Source organism: Balaenoptera acutorostrata, chromosome 4, assembly GCF_949987535.1.
Source record: "Balaenoptera acutorostrata chromosome 4, mBalAcu1.1, whole genome shotgun sequence".
Lineage (NCBI taxonomy): Eukaryota > Metazoa > Chordata > Mammalia > Artiodactyla > Balaenopteridae > Balaenoptera > Balaenoptera acutorostrata.
Window position 1 is genome coordinate 41,258,009 of NC_080067.1, and position 27,764 is coordinate 41,285,772.

Below are 27,764 nucleotides of genomic sequence, written 5' to 3' on the forward strand. Positions count from 1 at the left end.
CCCCAGTAACTATGGGGCACAGAGAGGTTTGGTAACTTCCCAAGGTTTCAATGATAGGAAATAGTACAGGCACTTCTTCACTATAAGTATATCATCACCACACTATGCTGCCCAGTGTTTCCCAGTAAACCACAGAGCCTCCCTAGCCAACAAGAGTAGTACAAGTGAGTGACAATGCAGTCTTTATCCACAGCAAAATGATGGCATCAGAGCACCCACTGTGAGCATCACTGAACACCACCTATGTGCCCAGGACTTTGCTAAGTGCTGGGAATAAACAGATGCATTAGACACAGTTGCTACCCTCACAGATCTCAGTCTGGAAGGAGAAACAACCTTGTACACAATGAGTACAATATGCGCCGTGATATATGGCACTCTGACAGCAGGTGTAAAGGATTGGGCACACAGAGAAAACAGGCATTAATTTTATGTTCCTCTGTCAAGGAAAGTGAAAGGCAAACTAATGCATAATGGCTAGAAGCAACCTTATACTTTTGATTAAGGGCATATTTAAATATCACCCTGCCCCTCAGTCAGGCTCACGCCTCAGTCTCCGTCACATGGCTGACTTTACTTTCTAAAGAGAAAGCAAGAAATTCATGCACAGTAAACGGAATTGGGAAGATGTGGAGCATGAGCTCTGTCTCAGATGCTTTTTTGTTTGTTTTACTTTGCCTTTGAAAACTACACAGCTCATTACAGTGGAAACTAACACAGCTCTCATTACAAAGTAGATGACAGAGAAGGCTTTACCTTTGCTTCATCTTGTGGAACTTCTTTGAAAATAAATCATCACCCCAGGGTGAAGAAAACTTTGAAATCTTTAGATTCTCTCTTCTTAGTGTTGAAAATGCAAGTACATGTGTGATATTCACATAGGAAAGTGTGATCATTCTGTTGTGAGGAGAGATGTGATCTTGGACAAAATTTGGAAGGTAGAAAAGTGTCTTCTCCCATTCGGGGGCCCACTTCCTTCATCCTCCTGCCACTCCACTTTTATTCCCCCTTCCAATTCTGTCAGAGGTTTAGTGCTTTATTTCTTGATTGCTCCTTCTAATCCCTCCAAACTATGTAAGAAAAAGCTCTGAAACTTCTTCACACTAAGGTGTAAATGACTGATAATAGTTTATAGCCACGCCTCTCAAACTGGGACAGCAAAGGGTGCCAAGGGACACCTAGGAAAGCCACGGGACCAACTTGGCACATCTCTGAGACAGCAGACTTGCTTGAAGATTTAGGAAGGAAACGTGATTTTATGTTAAAACAAACACAAATATAATACGGAATGAAATAGGAAATAAATGGTTGAATGAATGAATCACATTAAAGTAAATTGTTACAAAAGAAATATCGTGCATGAGGCTGAAACCCAGAGCCCCGGGGATGGCAAATCCTCTTCCGTCTCCTCTGCCCTCAGGGGTAAGCATGGCAGACTCCCCGACTGTAGGTGGGTGGATGAGGCCCTTGAGGAGCCCTGTAATGGGAGACCTTAGGGTCATGGATTTATACCCATGTAGAGATAATACAAGCAGCAGGCCTGAATTTGGAAGTAAATTCAGCAAGGGCCTTAAAAATGTTTTGTAATTTACTAAAATTAAACAAAGGGATAATAAACACCAACACTATCAACTTTATTATACACATTTTAAATAGTAGCTCTAGGGTATGGCATATTTAATTTCACTTTCAAAACTTTTCAGGATTGCCTTCCCTCCCAGTTTGAAAAAGATGCTTGTAAACTCATGTTGCTTTGTGGCAGATGGATGAACCAAGAGGCTTTTTTTTTTAAACAACATTTATCTTTTAGCTACATTCGAGACTCTTGATGCACGGACCCCTCTAGCAGTCTGGTGAAGCCTACAGACTCCCTAGAAAAAGTGCTTTTGGACTTCCCTGGTGGCGCAGTGGTTAAGAACACGCCTACCAACGCAGGGGACCTGGGTTTGAGCCCTGGTCCGGGAAGATCCCACATGCTGCAGAGCAACTACTGAGCCTGCACTTTAGAGCCCGTGACCCACAACTACTGGAGCCTGCGAGCGTAGAGCCCGTGCCCCGCAACAAGAGAAGCCACCGCAATGAGAAGCCTGTGCACTGCAACGAAGAGTAGCCCCCGCTCACTGCAAGCAGAGAAAGCCCGTGTGCAGCAATGAAGACCCAATGCAGCCAAAAATAAATAAGTTTATAAGAAAAAAACAAAGAAGTGCATATCTTATTTTTTTTAACATCTTTATTGGAGTGTAATTGCTTAACAATGGTATGTTAGTTTCTGCTTTATAACAAAGTGAATCAGCTATACATATACATACATCCCCATATCTCCTCCCTCTTGTGTCTCCCTCCCACTCTCCCTAACCCACCCCACTAGGTGGACACAAAGCACTGAGCTGATCCCCCTGTGCTATGCGGCTGCTTCCCACTAGCTATCTATTCTATTTTACATTTGGTAGTGTATATATGTCCATGCCACTCTCTCACTTCGTCCCAGCTTACCCTTCCCCCTCCCCGTGTCCTCAAGTCCATTCTCTCTGTCTGTGTCTTTATTCCTGTCCTGCCTCTAGGTTCTTCAGAATCTTTTTTTTTTTTTTTGAAGTGCATGTCTTACTAGGTCACAAATTTGGATTTTAAATATTTTGAACTGTATTTCCATTTAATCGGATTTCTGTATATTTTATGTTATGTGTTTAAAAGCACTTTTTAGTTATTTATTTATTTTAAAAATTTATTTATTTTATTTCATTTGTTTTATTTTTGGCTGCGTTGGGTCTTTGTTGCTGTGCGCAGGCTTTCTCTAGTTGCGAGTAGGGGCTACTCTTTGTTGTGGTGTGCAGGCTTCTCATTGCGGTGGCTTTGCTTGTTGTGGAGCCCGGACTCTAGGTGAGCAGGCTTCAGGAGTTGTGGCTCGCGGGCTCTGGAGCGCAGGCTCAGTAGTTATGGCGCACAGGCTTAGTTGCTCCACGGCATGTGGGATCTTCCCGGACCAGGGCTCCTCCGTGTCCCCGGCATTGGCAGGAGGATTCTTAACTACTGCGCCACCAGGGAAGTCTATGCACTTCTTTGTGAATATATTAAACAACAAGCTCTAGGAGTGCATCGAATACCACAATTTCCAAAAGGTGATGAGTGTAAATGGTGAGTGCAAATAATTTTTTGAAATTTTTGAGGCAACTGTGATGTGGTAGAAAAATACCTGTAATTCCTTTTGGTGGCAAAGTAACAGTTAATGTGGGTACTTCTGTGGTTTCTTGCCTACATTCATATTTGAAGGAGAAGCTACATTTCAGTTAGGTGTTGGTGAAAATAAAAATGTATTTTTTCTCATTCAAGTTCATGAACCCCAAGTGATATGCCCTGAGATAAAGGTTCTAGATTCTTCTGATTTAAGACTCTGAATTATTGAGTTTCAGCTATTCTGATGCCTTGGATACTTGAGACAGAAAAAGCAGTGAGTAACTTTTATTGAAGTGATAAGTAGATTTTAGTGAGCATTTCTAACCTTCCTCCCTATCCCCACCCCTGCAGAACATCCAAGTTCTGCCCCATCCACACAACTTTGTGTTCCAACTCCATTTCCCTCCTGGCAATCACGGAAGAAAGGTTCTAAATTTCTCAGACCCACATGATTTCTCCAAACTGCCTTTACCAACCAAGTGTCACCTTCTCCTTCACCTCCCTTATCTATCTTTATCCCCTGTTTCCCACTATCCTAATGATTATAGCAAAATGACTCACAATTCACATAAAATAGATTCAGGAAGTTTGCAATGTCTAAGCACAAATCCACGAAGTAAGAGGATCATAGAGTCACAGAAGTAGGTCTTGAAAGCCACAGAGGCAACCTCCTAACAGCTTTAGTACCTGAACCAGAACCTCACCAGATTCAGTGTTTGAGACACCAGTTTTCCTAGAGAATAAGAAAGGAAGAAAGTAAATAGCATTTATTGAACACTGAAGTATCCTGGGACTGGTACTGTATTTATATTTTCTCACTCTTTGGAAAATAAAAAGCAGTGAGCTATTAATATCCCCATTTGTGAATGAGGAAAGAGACTTAAAAAGTTTAAGTAACCTGTCCAAGGTCACACACAGTTAGTAAGCATTATTTCTGTACCTCCCCCTCCTCAGTCTGACCGACCTGACACTCACAGAACCACTGAACCACTGAACAGGACCACTGAAACCACTCAGAGAACCACTGAAATGACTGCCCAGAAGTCGTCAGCAGTCGCTGTGGGGCTGAACGTGAAGGGCGTTCCTCTGTCCTCCCCGCAGCCTTCAGTACTGGCCACTTACACCCTGTTGAAACTGACCCACCTTTAGCTTTGACAGCATCACTTTCTGGTTTCCTCCTACATCTTGACCCCTTCTTCTCAGTTTCCTTTGCCAGTGTAGCTTCCTCTTGGCCACCTATAATGTTGGAGCCCCTCAAAGCCGAGCCTTGGCCCCCTCTTCTCTAACTGAACGCTGTCTCCCTTTGCAGCTGACCCCAGCCCATGGCACTCGTTACCCTTGATACCCGGAAAAACCCTCTCCCTGCTCTGAGCTCCAGGCAACTAATGTGGATATCTTGCCCACATGCCCAAAGGTGGTCAAAACCCTTCTGTTTGTCGAATGAACCCCACTTCAGTGAAAAGCACCTTTCTTCACCCAGCTGCCCAATTCAGAAACCTGAGAATGGACCCTTACTTCTCCTTCTCTTTCACCCTCCTATTCAAACACCAAGTCCTGTAGATTTTGCCCACTAAGAATACCTAGACTGAATCTGAACCATCACTTCTCATCATCGTTGCCAAAGCAGCCTCCAAGCTCCTCTTCTTGCCTCCCTTCACCCCATTTCTCCTGCTTAAGGTTTTCAGCAATTTTCCATTACTCCTTCATATTAAGACCAAAATCGGTAACATAATCGGTAAGGCCCAGTTTCAGCTGCTTCGTACCACCCCCAACAGACTCACCTGGGCTCACTCTGCACCCTACTCTTCCCCTGACCTGTACTTCTTTTCGTTCTTCAATTACCCATGCTTCCTCCAGCCTCTGAGCCTTTGCATGTGCTGTTCACTCTGCTTGGAATGCTGATCCCTACTCTTTTCATTAAGTTACTTCCTACTTCTTTGGATTTCAGTTTAAATGCTGCTTCCCTAGGGAAGCTTTTCCTAACCATCCAGACCAGGTCAGCTTTCCCAACAGGGCAATTTTTCACTTAGGGCATACTGTTCTTTTATTTAGTACTATGGTCAAACAATCAATTCACTGTTTGACATGTTTCCCCTTCTATGATGTAAGCTCCATGAAAGCAGCAACTGTCTGCTACTCAGCCCATCCCCACACCCTAATACAAGGCTTGGTATGTAGTTGAAACTCGGTACATCTCTATTGAACTAATTAATTAATTATAGGGAAGTCTCTTTTTGCCATACTTCTGTAGACTTTTCTAGAATGACACAGACCAACAGGTGATTTTATATTTCCAAAGAAAATGAATAAGAACCTAGTTGGAATTTACAACAGACAATGACTGGAACCTTTACATCAAAAAATCTGAAATAATCCCATTCTACTTTGCTGCTACTTAGATAAAGGAAAGAAAGTGTCATTGTGCTACTTATCAATGTCTGTCATCCAAATGCATGGCTAAATCATTTATGTGCCTGGTGGTTTCCAAATGAATCATTATTCACTATCAATAGTGATGAGCGGTGCCCTCATAAGAAAATGTTATTACCATTTGTAGTCACCTTCATGGCTGTCAAACGTATGTTCTCATACAACTATCAAAACCGGCTGGCTGACAAATGCACATACTTTCTGCTCTGGATTTTTCAAGAAAGATTAAATGTACATTTCTTTCTTTCTTTCTTTCTTTCTTTCTTTCTTTCTTTCTTTCTTTCTTTTTTTTTTTTTTCATTCCATACCCCGGATTTGACTAGTAGCTTCCAGGTAAGGCACCGCACACAGCAGAGTGCGATTTAGAGGGATCATAAAGTTGTTCAAGTAGACTAAAACAGCAGATGATGTAATGATCTGAGCACATGAAAACCAGGTCAAACCAAACTTGTTTTTGCCAGCTTGACAAGGCCACTGGAGTCCCTTACATGTGCTTTCAGGTTGTCTCTGTTGTGTCAACCTTTAAATAAGGGATTTTTGTCCTATGCAATATGCATCTTTCTTGGTCAAATGCAAGGTACCTATTTTAGCTAGCTATTCCTCTCTTCCAAGCAGTTTACAACTGTGAGTAATGTCTAAGATATACGTATTCAGAAGCAAGCAATTTAAAACAGCACATTTAGGTTGCTAATCTTCTGCTTTAAGCATCTTTGATTTGTAAAGGACCTGTAAGCATCAAATGGCATTTGATACTGTGCCTAAGTGACACTGGATTTTAGTTCTCACAATTCTGTTATCGCCTTAAAATAAAAAGTGCATGGTGGATGCTCCACAAAATGACACTAGAAATTATATTTAATGCATCTGCCATGGGACTAACCATTGTCCTAAAACAAGTTCAGACACTGAGAGGACAATTCTGCCTTCAGAAAGAAGAAATGTAACCGTGGCTTCTCGAGAAGCTATATCCCTTCTGCAGTAACTCTTTCCTGAAGCTTTGATTTAAGATTTAGGATTTCCAAAATTTGACTGACAAAGCTAAGTGTCCCATGCCCCCATACTGATGTCATTCATTTCTAATATTAGCAGACGAGCAGCTCAGGTTCACCTGGGAAAGAGGAGCTTTTATTTTGAGTTGAACAGGAGCACATACTAAAAATGAACACAGTGAGACTTCCTTCTGGTATATCTGACACAGATAAAATAGGAAAACCAGTACAATGCAACTGTTTTGAATCAAATGGGAAAGAAATTCAATCTAATTATACATTTGATGTGCTTACAGAATCTTTTTGTGGCCTCACCTGTGCTAACGCTGAGGAATTAAGAAATAAAATGCAATTACATTAAGTTGTTTCAATGCACAATGTCACACAAGGTCATGAAGTGTGCATGAAAGTTCCATATGATTGGGATAGAGAAGGTTCCAGGACATCTGTCACAGCCCAGCATGATGTGTAAACTTGGCCATTATTCGGTGTTATAGCCACACAAACAAGCTTTCAGATGATGTATTTTGGGCTCATTAGATCAAATGTGTCAAGTGTTTGGGCTTCTGTTATCCAGCAGAGCTTAAATGGATCAGAGGGGCTAAACAGTCACCCTACCTCCACTCAGTATTGTGCAGACATGAACGTGGGATTACCCCTGGAAAGAATAAGACTTAGAGACCAGATATGGCTTATGCACGGAAGATACCTCTCACTTTAAAAACAACCAACTGTAAGGAATTCCCTGGTAGTCCAGTGACTAACACTCCCTGCTCCCAATGCAGGGGGCCCAGGTTCAATCCCTGGTCGGGGAACTAAATCCCACATGCCACAACTAAAGATCCCGCGTGCTGCAACTTAGACCTGGCACAGCCAAATAAATAAATAAATAAATATTAAAAATAAAAAATAAATAAAAACAACCAACTCTATTTGGTAATCATTCCTTCTAGCAGGTAAAAATATTCAGAGAAAGAGTTAAAGGAAATAAAAACACTAAGGCTCAGTGCGGGACCTATCACCACTGTATCAATATTTGTCTCTAATCGAACTTTTCCTACAGTGCAAAATCTTCTAAGGCTTTCATTCCAGAAAATCTGGCCTGGGTGTTTAAACAGCAATGGCAATAAAATGGGCCACGTTGAGTGCTTGTTACTTTGCAGTTTGTGTTGGCTGACAGTTCTCAAGTTTCTCAAGTTTGGCCTTCCACACCCATAGCAGAGTGACCATCATCTCCCTAAGTCACTGTCGTAAGGAAGCTTAGGGCAGGTCTCCCTACCTTGGGTGCTGAGATGCTGCTCAGTAAGTGCCCAGTGTCATAACCTTGCCCTATTTGAGTTTGTTAGAAAAATTTCTTCCTTTGCATAGTTTTCTGCACCAAGTTACGGTTCCCTCTTGTGCTCAGAGTCACTGAAAGATACTAAAATTACATGAAACTCCTTACCTTGATCTTTTTCCCCGTGACACCCACATAGTTATGCAAATACAAACCTGAGATAGCTCCTCCATGTGCTCTCAAAGACCTCCATGGGAGGATATACCCCACCGTATTGTGATTATATGGTTGCTTTTCTGTGTCCCTCAGAAAAGGTAGAGGATAGAGAACTCCTTACAGGCAGAGAACTGTGCCTTGTTCCTCTCTGTATCCACATGTCCTTGCACATTGCCTTGAACAGGGTAACCTGTGAATAAATCTTCACTAATTCATCAATGTCAAGTATCTCTACCTGGAAGACTGTTAGTCACTTATGTATTTTTTTGCTTTTTTTGTTCTGGTGTAGGTCTTTTTTTATTCTCCCCACTATATAGCTTTTGCTCTAGATTCCTATCCTTTAAAATCAGCAGACTTTGGGAATTCCCTGACAGTCCAGTGGTTCGGACTCGGCGCTTAACTGCAGGGGGCATGGGTTCGATCCCTGGTCGGGGAAATAAGATCCCACATGCCCTGTGGCACGGCCAAAAAAAAAAAAAAAAAAAAAAGTAGACTTTTAGACCACAAAGCAAGATCTTTTGGCTGTACATCCTGTGGTTTTCTGAGAAACTACTAAAAGAGAAATTCCTGGTGCAAATTATTTTCATGGGAGAGGTCCAATTATTTTTCTCCTATTTAGCAGTTCAAAATATTTTTCACACATACCTTTACGCAATAGTTTCCTGCCAGGTGGACATATCCAATTCATATGGAAAATTTAGCACTATGTCTGTGAGAGGGTGAGCAGAGTCAGAAAGCACCAAAAATAATTACGCTTTGCATTCGTTTACTGTGAACACATTAGCATACATTATCATGTTCCAGCCCCACCACAGTGATGCTGAATGAATGGCACAAGTATTAATACCCCATCGTACTATGAAGAAATTGAACTCCAAGGAAGGAAGTGATGTCTCCAAGGTCACCTAGCTAGTTGGAACAAATGCACAAAAACCTGGGTCTTTCAACTCTTTGCAGTGTGATGCACTTTGGACCATGCTAGGAAATGCAATGTGTTGCTTAGATGGAATTTTATAGACAATAATAGCAAGCAGGGAAAAGAAATAGATGCAAAAACAAGAGCACTGGTTACTAGCTCTAAAGAAGGCAAACTGTGGAAGAATCAAGAGAGAACCTGGAAGAACCGAGCTGTGGAAAATTTTATTGGATAAGTTGGTGCTGTTTTGTTTGGGTAGAAGCAAGGAGAAAAGTTGTGCTGTTATAAGAGCATCTGATCAGAGAATAAGGAATATACTTTTCTACCATGTTTCAATAGTGTAAGATTCATCTCCTCACACTGGACCCCTACAAAATTCTATGAGGCATCCTCTCTCTGAGAATTTGATTTCTTCTCTGATGGCAGTTAGGTGGATGACAGGAAAATGGGTTGGGTCTCGGTCTCCACAGACAAACACTTTACAGTGAAGATTAGAGCACCTAGTTCTCTCCCTACTTAGAGAATGAAAATATATTTCCTTTCCCTGGATTAACTTTTAAGGATGAAAAGCAAAGGTGTTGATGGGGAAAGGAAAGAATCCTTTAAGGACTATCCGACCTTCTTGTAGGAATTTTGTGTAGTTTTTTTTTTTTTAGGTTTGCATTTTCAGCTTTTTTATTTTTATTTTATTTATTTATTTATTTTGGCTGCATCGGGTCTTAGTTGCAGCACTCAGGATCTTTGTTACGGCATGCAGGATCTTTTGTTGCAACACACAGGCTCTTTGTTGAAGCATGCGGGCTTCTCTCTAGCTGTGGCATGCGGGCTCCAGAGGGCGCCGGCTCAGTAGTTGCGGTGCACAGGCTTAGTTGCCCCGCACCATGTGGGATCTTAGTTCCCGACCAGGGATCGAGCCCACGTCCCCTGCTTTGGAAGGTGGATTCTTAACCACTGGACCACCAGGGAAGTCCCTGTGTAGTTTTTTTAAAAAAAATAATATATCAGCCATAAAAAGAAATGAAATTGAGTTATTTGTAGTGAGGTGGTTGGACCTAGAGTCTGTCATACAGAGTGAAGTAAGTCAGAAAGAGAAAAACAAATACCGTATGCTAACACATATATATGGAATCTAAAAAAAAAAAAAAAAGGTTCTGAAGAACCTAGGGGCAGGATATGAATAAAGACGCAGACATGGAGAACGGACTTGAGGACACGGGGAAGGGGAAGGGTAAGCTGGGACGAAGTGAGAGAGTTGCATGGACATATATACCCTACCAAATGTAAAATAGATAGCTAGTGGGAAGCAGCCACATAGCACAGGGAGATCAGCTCGGTGCTTTGTGACCACCTAGAGGGGTGGGATAGGGAGGGTGGGAGGGAGACACAAGAGGGAGGGGATATGGGGATATATGTATATGTGTAGCTGATTCACTTTGTTATACAGCAGAAACTAACACACCATTGTAAAGCAATTATACTCCAATAAAGATGTTAAATATATATATATATATATATATATATATATATATATAATTTAGTTTAAATAGCCTAAAGGATTATTTTGTATTTGTTCTTTTAATAATCCTTATCCATCAAGTTGCCCTCAAGGAACTCACATTCTAGAAGGAGAGAGACAATACATTTGTAAGCAAATTAATGAAGAAGATCATTAGGGCTGAAAAGCTATGTTTTGCGGGGCCACTTTGTTGTTGCGCTGAGCCTAAGCACATTTTGGGCTTTCTAGTGCCCAAATGGAGATGAAAGAGTCTCTTCCGCAAACTGTAGGCCTGCCTCTGGGGCTCTGCCTCTACCATGGCTCTAGTCAGGAGCAGCAGCATCAAACGTGAGACTTATACACCTGAAACTAACACAACATTGTCAATCAACTGTATTTCAATTAAAAACATTTTTTAAGTGAGATTTAATACTCCCAGTTAATGAAATGACCATGTGTTGCTTTATTTTTATTCTAGGAATCTTGGAAAATCAGGACTCAGAGTTTCTTGCTTGGGTCTTGGTAAGTACTCAGGGTATCATGTGGGGGTGGGCTGGGAGGTGGGAGATTGGGGAGGATACCAGAGAATGACTGGGGTGTAGGTCAGGACCCAGTCTCAGGTGAGAAGGGACTTCCTGACCAACATTGCCTCACTTCTCCTTCTGAGCCTTTCCTGCCCCACACAGCCCTCCCCTTCTCAGACCCAGGGAACCACTGTGATCATGATGCCTTATCATGATGCAAAAAGAAACCTGATATTAAAGCACATCTTAGAGGAAGAGACTCCTCTCTTATTCCCATTTAGCAAGTGTGAAGAACCTCATGGCATGTATTTGTATGCTCACCTCACCTGCAGCATCATATGAATTTTTTTCTATCCTTATCTTCCCTTTGCCTAATTTTCTCACTTTTTTCTATATTTTAATGTATTTTATGTACTTTTATAATGTAACTTAAATGTTTTAGGGACAAGGTTTTATATATACATTTCCTCGCAGAAACTGCAAATACTTAAAGAATAGTAAGTAGAGATGGCAATTTTAACATCATAAGAATGAATCTGAAATGGTAAAATCTGAGTGTGAGACTTGGGGTAGCATACAGCTTCCAGACATCCTCCAGACAAGGGAAAAGGCAGCCTTGGTGTTCAGGCAATTCAATATCGTCAGAACTATTTCTGTAACCTAAGAAAATCTAGACCAGGATGGTAGCTGAGGAAGTAGTGAGAAATGGTCAGATTATAGCTATGTTTTGAAGGTCAAGCCTGGCAGATCTTCTGTTGGACTCTATTTGGGGTGCAAGAGAAAAGAGAAGAGTCAAAGATGACTGCAAGGGGTTTTTTTTGCCTGAGCAACAGAAAAGATGGAGTTGCCAGTAAGTGAGTTGTGGAAGAATGAAGGAAGAGAGACTTAGGAAGGAGGGAGAGCCAATTGATTTGGGACATATTAGACATCCAAGAAAAGAGGTATATAGGCAAATGGATATATGAATCCAGAGTTTAGAAGAGAGATGTGAGCTGGATGTAGGATGACTTGAGAGTCACCAACATGTAGATACTGTTTAAGCCATGAGACTAGTAAGGGAGTGAGCATAGATAGTACAGAAAACAAAAGCACGTGGTCTGTGACCTGGGAAGCCCATTAAGAAGTTGGGGAAATGAGGAAGAGCCAACAAAGAACATTGAAAACAAGCAGTGGGTGTGGAGGAGGAGAACCAGGAGAGCAGGGAGTCCTAAGAATCCAACGTTTCAAGAGGGCTGGAGACCAACCCTGTCAAATGCTGCTCATAGGTCAAGCAAGATGAGGGCCAAGAATTGATCATTCAGTTTAGCAACATGGAAGTCACTGATGACTTTGAAAAGATCGGTTTTGGTGGAGTCAGGGGCTCACGCATGATTGGAATAGGTTCAAGAGAGCATGGAAAGAAAAACACTGGTGGCTGCTCTTTTGATGACTATTTTTATAAAGAGAAGCCTAGAAATGGAATGGAAGCTGGACAGGCAAGTGTGGTCAGAGAGGGTGCCTTTACACACAAAAGAAATGACAGTATATTTACATACTGATTAAGAAATTCTTTTGAGAAGGAAAAAAATGGTTAAGATAAGTAGAGAAAAAAAATACCTGGAATGATTTCTTGAGGACACAAGAGGAAAGTAACATGAAAGAAGGCAGAGTACATGGGCTTTGAGGCTGGTAGGTGGGTTGATGGGGTGGCAGTGACGGTATCTTTAGAAATTATCTTCTACTGCTTCTGTATTCTCAGTGAAATCAGAAGCAAGGTCATCAGTTGTTAGTGAGGATGAAAGGGAGGTGTTGAAAGTTTGAGGAGAGAGAGGATGATGAGAGCAGAAGAGTGAATGGACCAAAGGGATGGATCAAAGTGGCCAGACAGCATTAAGGGCCTGCTTCAGATTCATGCTAATAAATTTGAAGTGAGACCATCTCTATGGCTGTGTGCTTTTCCTGCAGTCATGTTCAACCATGCAGGTCCAGGTGGGGTTTTTCAAGGGCATAAGATAAGAAAAGAGAGGCAGAGATGCTGAGAGTTTATGCAGAGGGGTGATTGTAACAGTGGACTTTGGGGTTGAAGCTGAGCAGGGAGGAAAATGAGGACTGAAGCCAGGAAAATGAGGAGGCAGAGGGACAGTGAAGAGTGGGCAGGATCAGTGAATTGTACCTCCAGAGGCCCAAAAGATTGTTGGAGTAAGATCAGCAGAGATAGTAAGTTGGAAGAGTAGAAAGTGGTGGTTTGAAAGGGGGATGCTTGAAACTGAGGTCATGGGGGGTTCAGCTATTGGTAATGACAAAGTCTAAGGCATGTCCATTGGGAGAGAGTGGCTGAGGTTGTGCTGAGTGCAAGATCAGTAGACCAGAAGAGGTCGAGGGCCTGAAAGATAAAGGTTCAGGGCAGGATTACTTTGGAGGTCATTGAAATCACTAAAACATATGGCAAAACTAGTATTGGAGAGAGTGACAGTGAACCAGAGCTAAAATTTTCAGATGAGAGGGATTGACTAGGGATGGGTAAGTGACTGCAACATGGGGGGGACTGATGATGTGAGATCCAAAGCTGGTTAGGGGGAGGAATTGGGAGGAGGGTTTCTTGACCCCTGTTGAATGGAAGTGTGGAGACCAGGGAAGGGATGGTAGTGAATGAATAAAAGATAGTGGCAGCAAAAAAATAAAAAATAAATAAAAGATAGTGGCAACAATTTCTGCCTCCTTTCACAGTATTGCAAAAACACTGAAGGCTAATGATGCCTGAGTTTTTCTGATTCTTCTTAATGATATGATTTGGGAGGTGAGGGTGGTCTTTGCTCACCATAAGACTAAGGGAATTTGACATTTGCTTAATTTATGGCTTTGATTTTGTTACCACTTACTTGTATTTGAAAGACCCTGTAGATTCATTATCAGGGATATTCTAACCTTAGTTTTTTTTGAGAGTGCTTAATAGTAAATAACTATTCACTATTTATTATTGAAAGAAATTAAGAAATATAACAATTTAAGAAAATATGAATTAAGAAATAACGGTGAACAATCATACACAATTATCTCATAGAATCAGTATCTATGGTGGAAAATAATTTCATCAAAAGAACTGAGAAAACTCAACCAAAAGCCCTTAAGACTATAAAAAATTCAGGTGCCTATGAAGTGCCACATGTAAATGAGTCTCCAGAGGGCAGACTACAGTTTTTTAAAACTGTGTGTGAGCTGTAGGTATTTTGGTGAACTTTGAAACAGACTTGATTCAGGAGCAGAAAGTCCTGATTTGAGCTTCAAGTTTTTTCTAAGAGCTTGAATGCTTGTGATAAGACACTGCATGAAAAATTAGGAGGAAACAAGGAAGTTCATGGGATTGACTGGCTTCATTCAAAACAGGTAACAAAGCTTGAATAAGTATTCTTTGAGAACTTTTCTGAGCTACCTCTGTAAACCACAGGAGACCAAAAAAATTCATAGAAAGGAATAATGCACCAGCCTTAGATAATTTGTCAGGCTCTGCAGACCTCAGCTCTCAAGTCCAGGTGGAGCTGGGTTTACTGTTATAGGCTTAGGATATCAGTTCAGTTACAGCCCATGTTCAACTGAGGCCTTGAAAATTAAGTATTAAATATTCCAAGCAATCACACGACTACAGATGTCTTTTATTGAAGTACTTTAAACGTCATATTAAAGCTAACAATTCTGACTTTCTTCTCCACCAGAGAAGGACAGGCTGGGAATTTCTTGCCCTGCCAAGCTTCCTTTTGATAAACTACGAGCATATGCAAATGGGAGCAGAAAGGTGAAATAACCCAAGGACGAACTGAAGATACATCTAAAGGAACACAGTTCTGCTAACAAAAGAATAGGGGGAAAAAATCAAGTGGAAACCTGTCTGTGGGCTGCTGTGGCTGGACTGGTTTGTTAATACACTGACCACTGCTCTCAAAACCCAAAGTCAAAGAAACTGATGGGAAGGGAGAAAATCCACCAAAGAGTGATTGAACGTTATCTCAGTCTAGTGGGAAGTGGGATCATCTTCTGAGAGAGGAAGAGAGAATTTATGTATTCATTCATTCATTTACTCATTCATCCTCAGCAAACATTTAGGAAGCCAGGCATCATGCTGGTTACAGGGGATATCCAGATGAAAGAAGCAAGGGCCCTGCTCTCAAACTTCTCACAGCGTAGTAGGAGTCAGGCACGCAAAAATAGACAGTGCATTGGACGGATGCCATGATGGAGAGTACAGGATGAATCAAGCATGAGGAAGGTCTTCTGGGGAATCTGGAGCAGCTTCACAGGGGAAGTGCTGCTTGAGTTGAGACTTGAAGGGAGTCATTAAGTAGAGAAAGAGGGCGAAGGATGAAAGACAGAGGGGGCAACACGAGCAGTGGCCTGGAGGGAGACCCATGGAGCAGGAGGTACTGTGGGAAACACTAGTGTATGTGCAGAATATTTCAAATGCAGGGTATTAGGGAGCCACAAGAACCGAGCCTGGAAGGAAAGCTAGGCCTGATCAGGAGGGCCATTGTTTGCCTTGCTAAGGCATTGAGCTCTAGTCCTCTAGGTCTCTGGTGTTCCTCCAAGTCCTACATCCCCAAGGTCTCAGGGAATACTTGGGGGATGAGGCACAGACAGGGCTCCACCTCTCCCTGCCCTCCTCCTTCCATTGCCACCGCTTCCATCAATGTAGCTCCACTTTTTCTAAATGCAAATATAAATATGGCTTTTAATGTAAATTTAAATGTAAAATTTTAATGTAGTATATCATAAATGACTTCATGTTTTAGAACAGGAGTAGGTTCACAGCAAAATTGAGCAGAAAGTACAGAAATTTCCCCTTACCTCATATACACACAACTTCCCCCACTATCAACAACCCACATCAGAGTAGTACATTCGTTACAGTCCTGCACTGACACACCATTATCACCCAAAGACTATAGTTTACATTAGGTATATGTATAACTTTGGTGTTTTACATTCTATGGGTTTGGACAAATGTAATGACAGGTATCTGCCATTATAGTATCATACAGAGTAGTTTCACTGCCCTTAAAATCCTCTGTGCTCTGCCTATTTATTTCTCTCTGACCCCTAACACCTGGCATCCACTGATCCTTTTACTGTTTCCATAGTTTTTCATTTTCCAGAATTTCGTATAGTATGGACATCCTACAGTATCTAACCTTTGCAGCTGGCTTCCTTTACTTAGTAATATGCATTTAAGTTTCCTCTGTGTCTTTTCATGGTTTGATAGCTCATTTCTTTTTAGTGCTTCATATTACATTTTGAAGGAAAAAAAGCATCCTTCTTCCAAAAAAAAAAAAGTTTTAAAACCCTGCTCCAGCTTGTGAAAAGCCATTGAAAAACTTGGATCAGGAGTAGGACATGATAAGATGTATCAGAATTGTTTTCCGGCAATGATATGAAGGCTAGATTAGAGGGGGAAAGGGTTGAGACTGGAGTCAGATGATGAGGTAGTGGTATTAAAGATGTACAGGAAGAGGGTGATTTTTTAGGAGGAAAAATAAACAGGACTTGGTGACCTTGGGATGCAGAATGAGAGGTCTCCCTGAGCAGAGGAGGGTGCCCCAGTTCCTGGATTGGGTGTGTAGGTGGACGGGCTGAAATCTCAGAAGAAGGAGATGCAGGAGGGAGCAGTAAGAGGAAGGAGGACAGAGGAGACGCAGGAGCACTGTTACGAAGAGGAGACCCGAGAGCCTGCCAGCTTCAGCTTCAGATACCCAGAGGGCATGGGGAGGGCTGGAGAGAGCTCCGGCTGGAAATACAGACCCAGGAAATTCTAACAAGGGTGAATGCATGGTTGTCACTGAGGTCACCTGCAAATACAGAGGACTGAGGTATTTGGACAGGTTTAGGACACCTGCCTTTTGGAGTCTGTCAGACTCCATGCTCCCAGAGATCGCCTCTGTTTTTTCTACACCCCTATTGTACTGTCAGCAGATCACAGTATCTAGCAAGTAGTAGGTGCACAAATATAGTTATTGAATGTATGACTGGGTACATGGATCAATCTCTAAGGAATGACAAAATGCACAGTGGGTAATAGTGAAGATCCAGGGGAAGTCAGAAATCATGAAATGCTGGGGTCCAGTCAACCTGGTTCTTTGGCTTTCCAGTAGCGTATCAACACAGAAACTGAGAAGGCCAAATGGAGGTGAGGAGAGGGGATAGAGAGGGCCCAGCATCAAGGATTATCCCCAACATGCGTCAGGGCCCAGGGGGTCTACTCTATACACAGCGACACGAGTCTAGGCTGGGTTGGGGCTCAGAGTATGCAGCAGGGCTCTCACTGCTGCAGATGGAAAGGGCATCTACCCACACACATTAGGAGCAGGAGGCCCTTCTGATTCCTGCCACTGGAGGTGACACCCCACAGCAGGCAGCTGCTCCTACAGGTGCTCAAAAGGGGCAGACTTTACGCTGTGCCACTCACTGTGGGATATACATGCTTCCCTCCACATAAGAGGCTTGCAAGAAGAAAGGCATGTGATAGTTAATTTTATGTCAACTTGACTGTGCCACAGGGTGCCTGAATTGGTCAAACATTATTCTGGGTGTGTCGTGAGGATGACTTTGGATGTAATGAACATTTGAATTCATAGACTATGTAAAGCAGATTGCCTTCCCTAATGTGGGTGATGGCCCTCCTTCAGTCAGCTGAAGGCCTGAATAATATAAAAAGGCTGAGCCCCCTCGAATAAGAGGGGACTCCTCCTGCCTGACTGCTTTGAGCTAGAACATCAGATTTTTCTGACCCCTGGACTCAAAATGAAACGTTGTCTCTTCTTGGGTCCTGCTGGCTTTTGGACTAGAACTTACACACCATCAGCTCTATTGGTCCTCAGGCCTTCAGACTCGGACTGAATCTACACATGGGTTATCGTGGGTCTTGAGCTGCAGATGACAGATCTTGGGACTTCTCAGCCTTCACCATCATGGGACACAATTCCTTACAATAAATCAATCTCTCCCTATATATATATATGTGTGTATATGTATATATATAATTTCCCTCTATGTAAATATATTTTATTATATATTATAATTATATAGAAAATATATATAAGTATAAAATATATTAATATTTATATATAAAAATATATAATAAATTTTATAAGAAATTATAAGGTTCTATTTCTCTGGAGAACCCTAACTAATAAAAGCATTTTGCTAGTTTTGTAAAACATTGCACAGGTGTATGTGGCAAAGCAAAGAGTCAGGTATTTCTAGGGAGTGAGCAAGGTTATGGAAAGATGGGAGGAGCACAGATGAGGGGGTATGTGGTCACTTGCTCATTTTTCAGCTGAGCACATATGGATCCTCATGTAGAAGACCATCATCCCCAAAGGAGTCCTCCTGGGCTGTTCACTGGTCAGGAGGGCACGTTATGTGTTCCTGCCAGACAGGGCTGGGTCTGGATCTAGCAGTGAAGAAGGGAAGGAACACCCTATGCCTTTGGTGCCTGATTTCCATAAATCTCAAGGCGGTAATTCCCAGGCAGAGCAAACTGACTCCACGATCATCATGTTCTGTGTTCATTCAGGCAGCCCTTTCACACTTCATCCTTGAAGGAATGAAGTCATAAAGTAAAATATTTTAACACCTTGGAGACACTGAGTGTCTCAAGAGGTGTTTCTTCCCAACTCTGGCTGCACAGCAGAATTACCTGTGGTGCTTTTTACAAAGCAGATAACCAGTCTCCACCCAGACCTTTTGAATAAGAGTCTCCCAAGGCACAGGTGTTTTTAAAAGACTGTCCCGATGATTCTGAGGCGTAGTGGTAGGGTTGGAACCCGTTGTCCTCACCAGGTGGAAGGAGATGGCAACGTGTGTGGACTGGTATCTGGTGAGCCAGGTGCTGGCTGTGTTTCTCTCCTGGCTGCTGCCTCCAGGCCCAGGCCCTGGAGCTGGCTGAGGCATCTCCACCGGAACTGCGGCTGCCAAGAGGAAAACCTGCCAGCTCAGGGTTGGCCTCGGGGTTCTCTGGAGCCAGTGTCCTGGGAAGGCTCCTGGGGCGGGCGGATTGAGCTCACCTCCCCTTCCATTCAGCGCCTGCCACCTGGGCCCGTCTGCCTTGTGCCCTGCCCTAGCCAAGGGAACCTTCTAGAGCAAAAGCAGTGAATCTTATGACTAAACTGTGTGGGCTTCTTCTTAATGTGTTGCATATGTGCAGAATGTACTCCTGGCTCATCTCCCTCTGCCTTAGAGATGCTCTCACTGCACTAAATATTTTGACACTAGGAAAACATGACATTAAATGTTTAACATGAATGATATTATTTTTGACACCCTTCATGATTTTCATTCTTGTTGCTAAACCCAATGTAAACTAGCCATCTCTCCTATTATTATAATAACATAACAACAACAACATTAAGTATTTATAAAATACCTCTGAGACACGAGAAACAATTTTAAAAGGGCAATTTCTTCTCAGAACGTTTACCAATTTTTTTGCTTAACACAAAGTCAACTATCTTAAGACCAGGATACCCACAGAATTTAAATCGTGCATGAATATTAAACATACAACAAGAGAATTATAGGCTTGTCACTTTTCCTGGAACGTCTACCTTGAATAAATGCCATGGTGCATACACATTAAAAATGAAGAGGCATTTATATTTTTATAAAATTGTTTTAGAATATTTCTTTCTCATTTTCTACTTTGATGGATAAAATCCATTTTCAGAATTGCTGACAACTTGGTTGCCCTCTGAATTATCAGTGGCTGCCGGCCATGTGCCATTGCTTCCCTCATAGAGGGTGTCAGGAGCTGAGACACAGCTGGGTGACAGACGGGCAGCCTGATGCTCCACACATTGTCAGAGTTGGGTTCAGGGAAGAACTGGAGAAGAGAAAGCAGAAGAGTCTACGCAACCTCAAGTGTACACACACACACACACACACACACACACACACACACACACACACACACACACATCTCCCTCAGTGCAGTTATAAAAGGATGAGTAGCCCTCATTTGTTAATCTGTGATCCAAAAGTGAAACAAGTAGTTGCAAAACCATCAGATAGTGGGGGAGAAAAGGTTTTCCCCAGACCCAGATATGGGCAGTGTGTTGGAAGTGATGACAATTTGTAAACATGGTCTCACAGCTGTGAGAGGAATTAGTCTTTGCAGTCATCCCCGCCTTTACAGTTGAGAAAAACAGAGGCAGGAAGAGGGGAAACGTCTTGTTCAAGGCCAGTGGTAGAGACGACAGAGCCCGCATCTCCTGCCCCTCCACCAGCCGCCTGTTCCCCGCCACCCCCCGCCTCCAGTCTCCATGGGCCTGCAGCCACTGCCCTCTCCGCCTCTCTCCACCTTGAGAAGTGAACAGCTAGACCAGGCATGTAAGGCCCCCTCCAGCTCTATCAGCCGTGATATGGGCAACAGTCAAGTTCACTGAGACTCCAGGGTAACAGCTGGGTGAAAGTGCCTTTACTCTACTTCAGAACTAGAAAATGTCAGAGCCTAAACAACTCCTGGCATCATTCTCCAGAGTAGGGTAGACAAAGATCCGTCCAAGCTCCACAGGCAGAATGGGGGCCAGAATCTGTGATTCTGGTGCATGATCAGGTGAGCTGTCCCCATAAGAGATGTCAAAGTGAGAAGGCAGCTGAGTGCAAACATTTTGTTTCTGTGTGGATGCCCTGAATGACTTTCCCTCCCGTGCAGCCCTAAAGACCTAAAGACCTCATGAAGCCCTACCATAGCTCCTGTACTCAAAGAAGAAACATACCTATGTATATGCAAGTGTATTCATATTGTTTACCCAGACTGTGCCCTATACACACTCTACATTTACGAAGAGTACATTTATAAGATTATTTTCCTATACCCCCTTATTTTTTTTAAATCCAGGGATCGAACCCGTGTCCCCTGCATTGGAAGGGCAGAGTCTTAACTCCTGGACCGCCAGGGAACTCCTTCCTATACCCTTTGCAATATAAAAACCCAAATGAAAGTTTCAATTTCAATCAACCATGCAATTGAGCTACTCCAATAGTGAGGCTAAAACATGAGGGAACCCGATGGGGTGCTGTCCTCTCGTATGGTTGGGGCTGTGCCTCTGGTGTGCTTGGCTTAAGTGAGGCAGGGCCATGGGGAGCCATTCCTGGAGGGCAGCATAAATGCCTGAGGGGTAGGCTGCTGTGGGTTAACACACTGAGGGGAAATGTGTGGAGATTTGTATGTAGCCCTTTGGGGCATCAGCTGGATGAAGTTAGGAATAAAATCCCAGTTCTTTTTAGCACTACTAAGTCAACCAGGAGCCTTCTAGAGTCAGTGAACAGAAAACCCAGTTCGAAGCAAAGTGAAAGCATCAGCTTAAGCAGAAACAGAAATTTTTAGGCTCATAGGGACAGTGGACCCAAATGGCTTGATCCAGGGATCAGACTATGAGCTCTGCAAGCTGGAGGCTTGTCCATTCTCAGGCTGCCCTCAGAGTGACAAGATGGCTGCACATGCTCCAAGCCATATATCCCATTGGCTCTGACTGCCTTATATATCCATCTGTGAATCGGTCACTGAAGAACTGCAGGCAATCAAGAACCACCCCTGAAGCTGGGGAAGGGTTTAAATCCACCCCAACCACAGAATGCAGTTTCCTAAAGGAAATTTAAAGCACTCTTGCTTAAAGTGCTCTGAGTTTCTCTGCTCTGAGTGAAGAAGAAAAGATATCCCTGGATCCTGAAAGCCCTTCCCCCACTTATTTTAGCTTATCTGAGCCTTTTCTATGTCTTTGGTAGCCAAGGTTGAAAATCAAAATTCTCCCAGCCCTTTCTGTAGCATGAGGTATGCGCAGAGTTTGCTGAGTCAGCTCATGTTTACCTTCTGCTCCCTCAGTTTGCCTAATGGACAGAATTTTCCTCAGCAGGATAAATACGTAGCTTTGCCTTTTTAATACTTCCCCATCATGTTGAAGGATCTGGGAGACCTGAGGCTCATTTACAAATAAAAGCTTCATCCTAACACCTGGAATATGCAAAGGAGGACCTCCAGGAGAGCAAAGCAGAAAATACCATCAATGCTCACTTTGTATCTGACTACTAATTAAAATGAGAGGAGGAGGAGGCTACCCAACATGCAGTTACAGAAAATGGGTGATGAGGTAATGAGCGGTAGCTAAATTAGAGCTGACAGCCTAACCATGGGGATTTCTTCAGGCTGAAGAGAAGGAAACAGGAGATGACGGTCCTGGCTTGGCTCTGCTTGCAATTACTAGAAACAAGTTTTCTGGGGGAACTTGTCATGTTTCTTCTTAGTCTCTTACTCTACCTTCCTTCCCGTTTCTCCACCCTCTGCTCTATGCCACCCTTTCCTTTGGCCCTTTCTGAGCAGAAACTGTAGCCCAACTCAGCCGACCTGCTTTCAGTGGTGATACTTAACTGCTTCTGGCTGAAGACAGAAGGCAAGACTGGCCCTGAGACTCATTTCTAGAAGTGACCCTCTGTCTGGCTTTTTTACCTGTCACACCATTCCAGTCACCCTTCCTTCCAGCACCTTCCTGGGAGGGCTGGTTGGCTGCCCTGGTCCTGCTGGTGGATGGGCTGCCTCTGATGCCACCCATGTCTCAGTTTGAGCTCTTAGAGGGTAGAGACTGAGGCTGATTCCGTCGTGCCTGGAAAGCACGGGGTCAGCACTCCTCTCCTTCATTTGTGTGTCCAAAGACTTCACAAGATGTGCCACACGGCATGCTGGGGAAACAGGAGAGAAAACACACCAGAGCACCAGTGGCCACCTTCACACAGCCCACATGCGGGGAGCGGGGAGGGGGCAGTGACCTGATTCCCAGGCAAGATGAGACCCTTGGGCTGCGTGCCCCCAGAGGACACCTTGCATTTATGTTTGCTGGTGATAGCTTATTAGTCTGACTTATTTCCTGCTTGATTATCAGTTCAGAACACATGCCTAGATCAGAGAAGCTGCTTATATATACTCATTTATGGAATGAGTGGATGAATGAATGAATCACAGTGTGACCAGGGCTCTGAGAGAAATATGAGGTGCTGTGTGAACACATATGAGGGCTGCCTAAGAGGAGATCATGGAATGCTTCCTGGGGGAAGAAATATCTGAGCTGAGTATGAAAGGATGAACAGGGTAGGATAGAGCCAGGTCAAAGAGAAAACAAGGAAAAAAGCAGTTTAACAATAACAGAGGTAGAGAGACAGGGAGATAGAGGTATAGGACACAGAAGTGGCACAGATGATGAAGCAACCACCTCTTCGGGGGCATGAGGAAGGTGCTGATAGGGGCAGTGGGATTTTGAAGGATGGATAGGAATCTGTCAGATGGATAAGGAAAAAAAGCCACAGGCATTCCTTATAAAAACATTTCCTACTTACCCTTCACTCAGATCCAGGCTTGATGGTTGCTTTCCTGACCATCCACGTCTAGACAGAGGCTTCCTGTTAGTTCTTATCACAACCCCTCTTACCAGGATGTGGTATTTTTCTGTCTTCCCCACTGGACTGGGAGCTCCGGGAAAAAGACACCATTATTATTATTTGCCATTTTGACCCCACCATCTGGCATGGCTCTGAAAAATTATGGGGCTCGATAAGTGTTTTCTAAATGAATTGATAAATAAATTTCAGGAAGAGAAGGCTGGGAGTCTAAACCAGCATGGCCTGGAGAAGGAACTACATGGGAGAGAAAATGATGAGAGATGACTTTGGGAAGATTATGAATAACGTTGGAAGCCATGCCACGAAGCTTGGAATGTATCTGTTTTGTGACGAGGAGTCACTGAAATATTTCACTCCAGGTGTTGCTTGGCCAGATGCATTTTAGGAAGCTCATTCTGGTCGCTGTGGTCACACTGCAGACAGCAAATTAGAGAGGACTGGGAATAGAGGCAAGGAGACAGGCTGCAAACAACTCAAATATTCTCACTTTTACAGAAGATTAAATGTAACAGTCAGTGAATTGCCCACTAACTGTGAGCCCAGTTCATCGCACTGTGAGCATATACACAGATCCTGCGCAGAATAGGTAGGGGGACTGTGAGGTAAATGAGGCTTGGCCAAATCAGCGAAAGACTGGTAAAGAAAATACAAAGGGAAGTGTTTTTAAAAGCATAAAATAAAATATCTGAAGTAAAGAACTAACATAGGTGTCAGTGTAGTAAATTACAAAGTTTCAGAGATTGGGTTTAAAAAAAAAAAGTTCCAGATACCTTCTTTAAGGGAGAGGATGGAGATAAATGGAAAATTTTTAAACGGGCAAATAGAAATCAGACAAATATGAACCAAAAGGAAGTGAAATGTGGGTGTAAAATTAATGAAATAAACAAAATAAGGGGGGGTGGGATGGATTGGGAGATTGGGATTTATATATGTACACTACTATGTATAAAATAGATAACTAATGAGAACAGACTGTATAGCACAGGGAACTCTACTCAATGCTCTGTGATGACCTAAATCGGAAGAAAATCCAAGGAAGAGGGGATATATGTATACGTATAGCTGATTCACTTTGCTGTACAGCAGAAACTAACACAACATTGTAAAGCAACTATACTCCAATAAAAAAAAAAAGTAGAATTCAAGCAAAGAGAAAATGCAGTAATGAGAGATGATAATCAATGGAGTGAGGGCCCTGAGAAGGAGCAAGGAGATGGGATCAGCAGAGAAACAGCCTTGGAAAGAAAAGGGACACTCTTCCCCAGGGACAGGAAGAAAGGAGGAAAGGACGGGTGTTGTCTTATTCTGTGCTCCCTTACCTCGGAAGCCAGTGTTGAGCGCACACCCACCTGAGGGTGAGGGAGGTGGGCTGTTCTCATACCAGAGGCAGCTGGAAGCCCACATGGAAATGGGCAGTCACATCTGATAGTTTGATAGCTTTGGTAGCAGGAAGTAGAGAGAGGTTTACACTTTATTTCTTTTATGTTCTCTGTGAAGCAGGAGGCAGGTTTATCTGGTGACATTAAAGAAGGAGGAGGTAGGACTGAGGTTGAGAAAAGTAGGGCAGGTTTGAAATCCAAACGGGGTGGGGGGGATGATTAAAAAGCAGAGGTCTGGGCTTCCCTGGTGGCGCAGCGGTTGAGAATCTGCCTGCCAATGCAGGGGACACGGGTTCGAGCCCTGGTCTGGGAAGATCCCACATGCCGCGGAACAACTGGGCCCGTGAGCCACAATTACTGAGCCTGCGCGTCTGGAGCTTGTGCTCCGCAACAAGAGAGGCCACGACAGTGAGAGGCCCGCGCACCGCGATGAAGAGTGGCCCCCGCTTGCCGCAACTAGAGAAAGCCCTCGCACAGAAACGAAGACCCAACACAGCCAAAAATAAATATAAAATAAAATTTAAAAAAAAAAAAAAAAAAAAAAAAAGCAGAGGTCTGGTGGGCTCTCTGTGTAGTTACTGTAGACCAGGAATTTACGATGCATGGTTCTCTGCAGTCCGTGAGTTTCTCCAGCACAGCTCAGCATCTTGGTTATAGGTGATGAGCAGCCGGACAGTCAGACTCCTCCAGGTGTCAGTCTTTGCCAGCCAGGTGAAATGAAGGAACAGTGAAGTAATGGAGCTGAGAATAGGGCAAGAGAATCTTCTAAATGGTCAACCACGTCTTCCAGCTAGCCTAAGCTCCCTGGTTAAGGAAGGAATTGAAGACAGAATAGATAGACTGGAGGAAGGTAAAGAGTTCGAGGACAACGTGTGTGGGGATGTACCTACACAAAATCTGCAAGAGTGACAGCTTGTAGCATGCGAGGGCTTATGACCTGGTCATTAATGCATATATTCGGAATACACATGAGGCACACCTCCACCCGAGTTCTCTTGTGTGCAAGTTCAGTTCTGTTGTTCATGGCACCATTGTGGTCTTCTGTTTCCACCCCATCAACCTTTACTACGGTTTCTTCTGATAATCATTGCCTACATTTTCTGAAACTGAGTTTTATACTTGAGAGTTTGCAAATTCCAGGGTGTGCTAAATGTCTGTAGTTTCTATACCAGTGTGACTTTAAGAAGACTGGGCACTTTATTCGGACTCTTTAATGGCTGCTGTGTTGCTCTTCCAGTAGAGCCACTGGAGACAGACATAAGGAAAAGACAGTGGACTCTCAACTACCTCTGATAAGAGAGGGGACAGTGACACAGAGAACTGAACATGCATTTATGTTTGTCTTTGGAGCGAACTTTGTATTTCTTTTGAATACGGTGCCATAGACATGAAAACCTGTCAGTGAAAAATCAAGAGTTGTCTAGAGGTAATAAGACATGTAGGAACAGTATAATGATCTCATAGCCCATCTCTGGCTCGGCTTCAGCGAAGCTTTCAACTTTCCATAATGAATTAATCATTCTATATGGCACCAGTGGGAGAAATTCCGCCCTGATCCCATCAAACTGATGTGTCTCACTTGTACCCTATTCTCTTAGGATTGGTGGCCCTTGTCATCTTGTCCCAGAAAACAAGACTGCTGATGCTCTTTTTTATTCCACCCTTTTTTATTTCCACTAAGCTATGTTTGCTGCAGTCATTTACTGCCACCGGGATTTTTGCAGAAGATTAATAATACTAATAAAATGAAGGGCAAAGTGCCAAAGAGAGCATCTTGAAAGAATAGTCTGTAACCCTTTATGTGGTCAGGGCTAAAGACTCTAAAAAGGCATTACATTCTCCAGTTTGGGGTCAAAGCCAACTTCCACCTTCTTTGTTGTATTGTTCTTCAGCCTCTGGGCCCAGTACGTAATGTCTCTCTCCCTACCACTCTGGGGCTTCCCATCAAACTGGGAGCTTGCAGAGGGATTGAGTTCATTCAATGACATCCTGACTGCTGCCTAGACCAGTTTTCAACTCTGGCTACCAGTACAGTTGCATGGGAGCTTTTAAAAAATACCTGTGCCTGGGCACTTCCTCAGATCAACTAGACTAGAATCTCTGGGGTGGGGCAGGGCATCAGCTCCCAGGTGGTCCTACTAACTGGGCCAGAGTTGAGGATAGCTGGCCTGGCTCGCTACCTGAGTTACTTGCTCATCAATTGGCTGGGTCCACCATGGAAGCTTTGAGCACCTAAGAGATTTGGATTCCCAGGCAGCATGCAGGAGGCACAACCAGAGAACGAGACGGATGCCACTTCTGGTGCCCAATGAAGAAACAAGTACCAGGTGGGGTGTTTGTCTTTCATCTAGCTTTAGCCCAATTGAAACTCAGAATTTTGCAGCATTTTTGACGTTTTAGTCTATTCATCACTCTCCATTTGTCACTTCAGAATGATCTGTAATAAATAATAAATCTTCCTGAGCTTTGTTGAGATGAGTAGACTGTTAGAATTGGTGCATTCCAGTGTTGACTTTGGCTTTCACTGCCATCTCAGGAAAAGTCATTTATCTTCCAATGGAACTTTTGCTGCTTCAAATAGTATCTCTTTGGAAGATAAGAAGGAAAGTAACATTTAGTGAGCACCTGTTGTATGCTCGGTACTGTACTAGACCCTTGGCATATACTACTGAAATTGTTAAGGGCGTGGACTGTGGAGTCACTCTGCCTGGGCTCACATCCCGGCTCAACCACCCCCTCCCCCTCCCCAGCAAATAAACTCAAATCAGAGTGGTCATGAGTTCCAAATTAGATCATGTCTATAAAGTGTGTAGCACAGCGCCTGGCACAATGTAAGTTCTCCAAAAAGTGTTCCATCGTTGTCTCGTTTAGTTCTCACAGCAATACTGGAGTAGGTATCAGTGTCTATTTTAGAGATGAACCAGGTCTCAAAGGTGAACTTGTTTAGCCACAGACAT

At 43.2% G+C, this 27,764-nt stretch overlaps 1 protein-coding gene across 2 annotated transcripts in view; it reads left to right on the forward strand.

Annotated features, from left to right (window-relative positions):
- KCNAB1 (potassium voltage-gated channel subfamily A regulatory beta subunit 1) overlaps positions 1 to 27,764 on the forward strand; it is a 399,751-nt gene that overhangs the window by 270,340 nt on the left and 101,647 nt on the right. For both annotated transcript variants that reach the window (XM_057546116.1, XM_007164817.2), the window contains exon 2: positions 10,972 to 11,015. In XM_057546116.1, the coding sequence (XP_057402099.1) occupies positions 10,972 to 11,015 (44 nt within the window). The remainder of the gene's footprint in view (positions 1 to 10,971; positions 11,016 to 27,764) is intronic.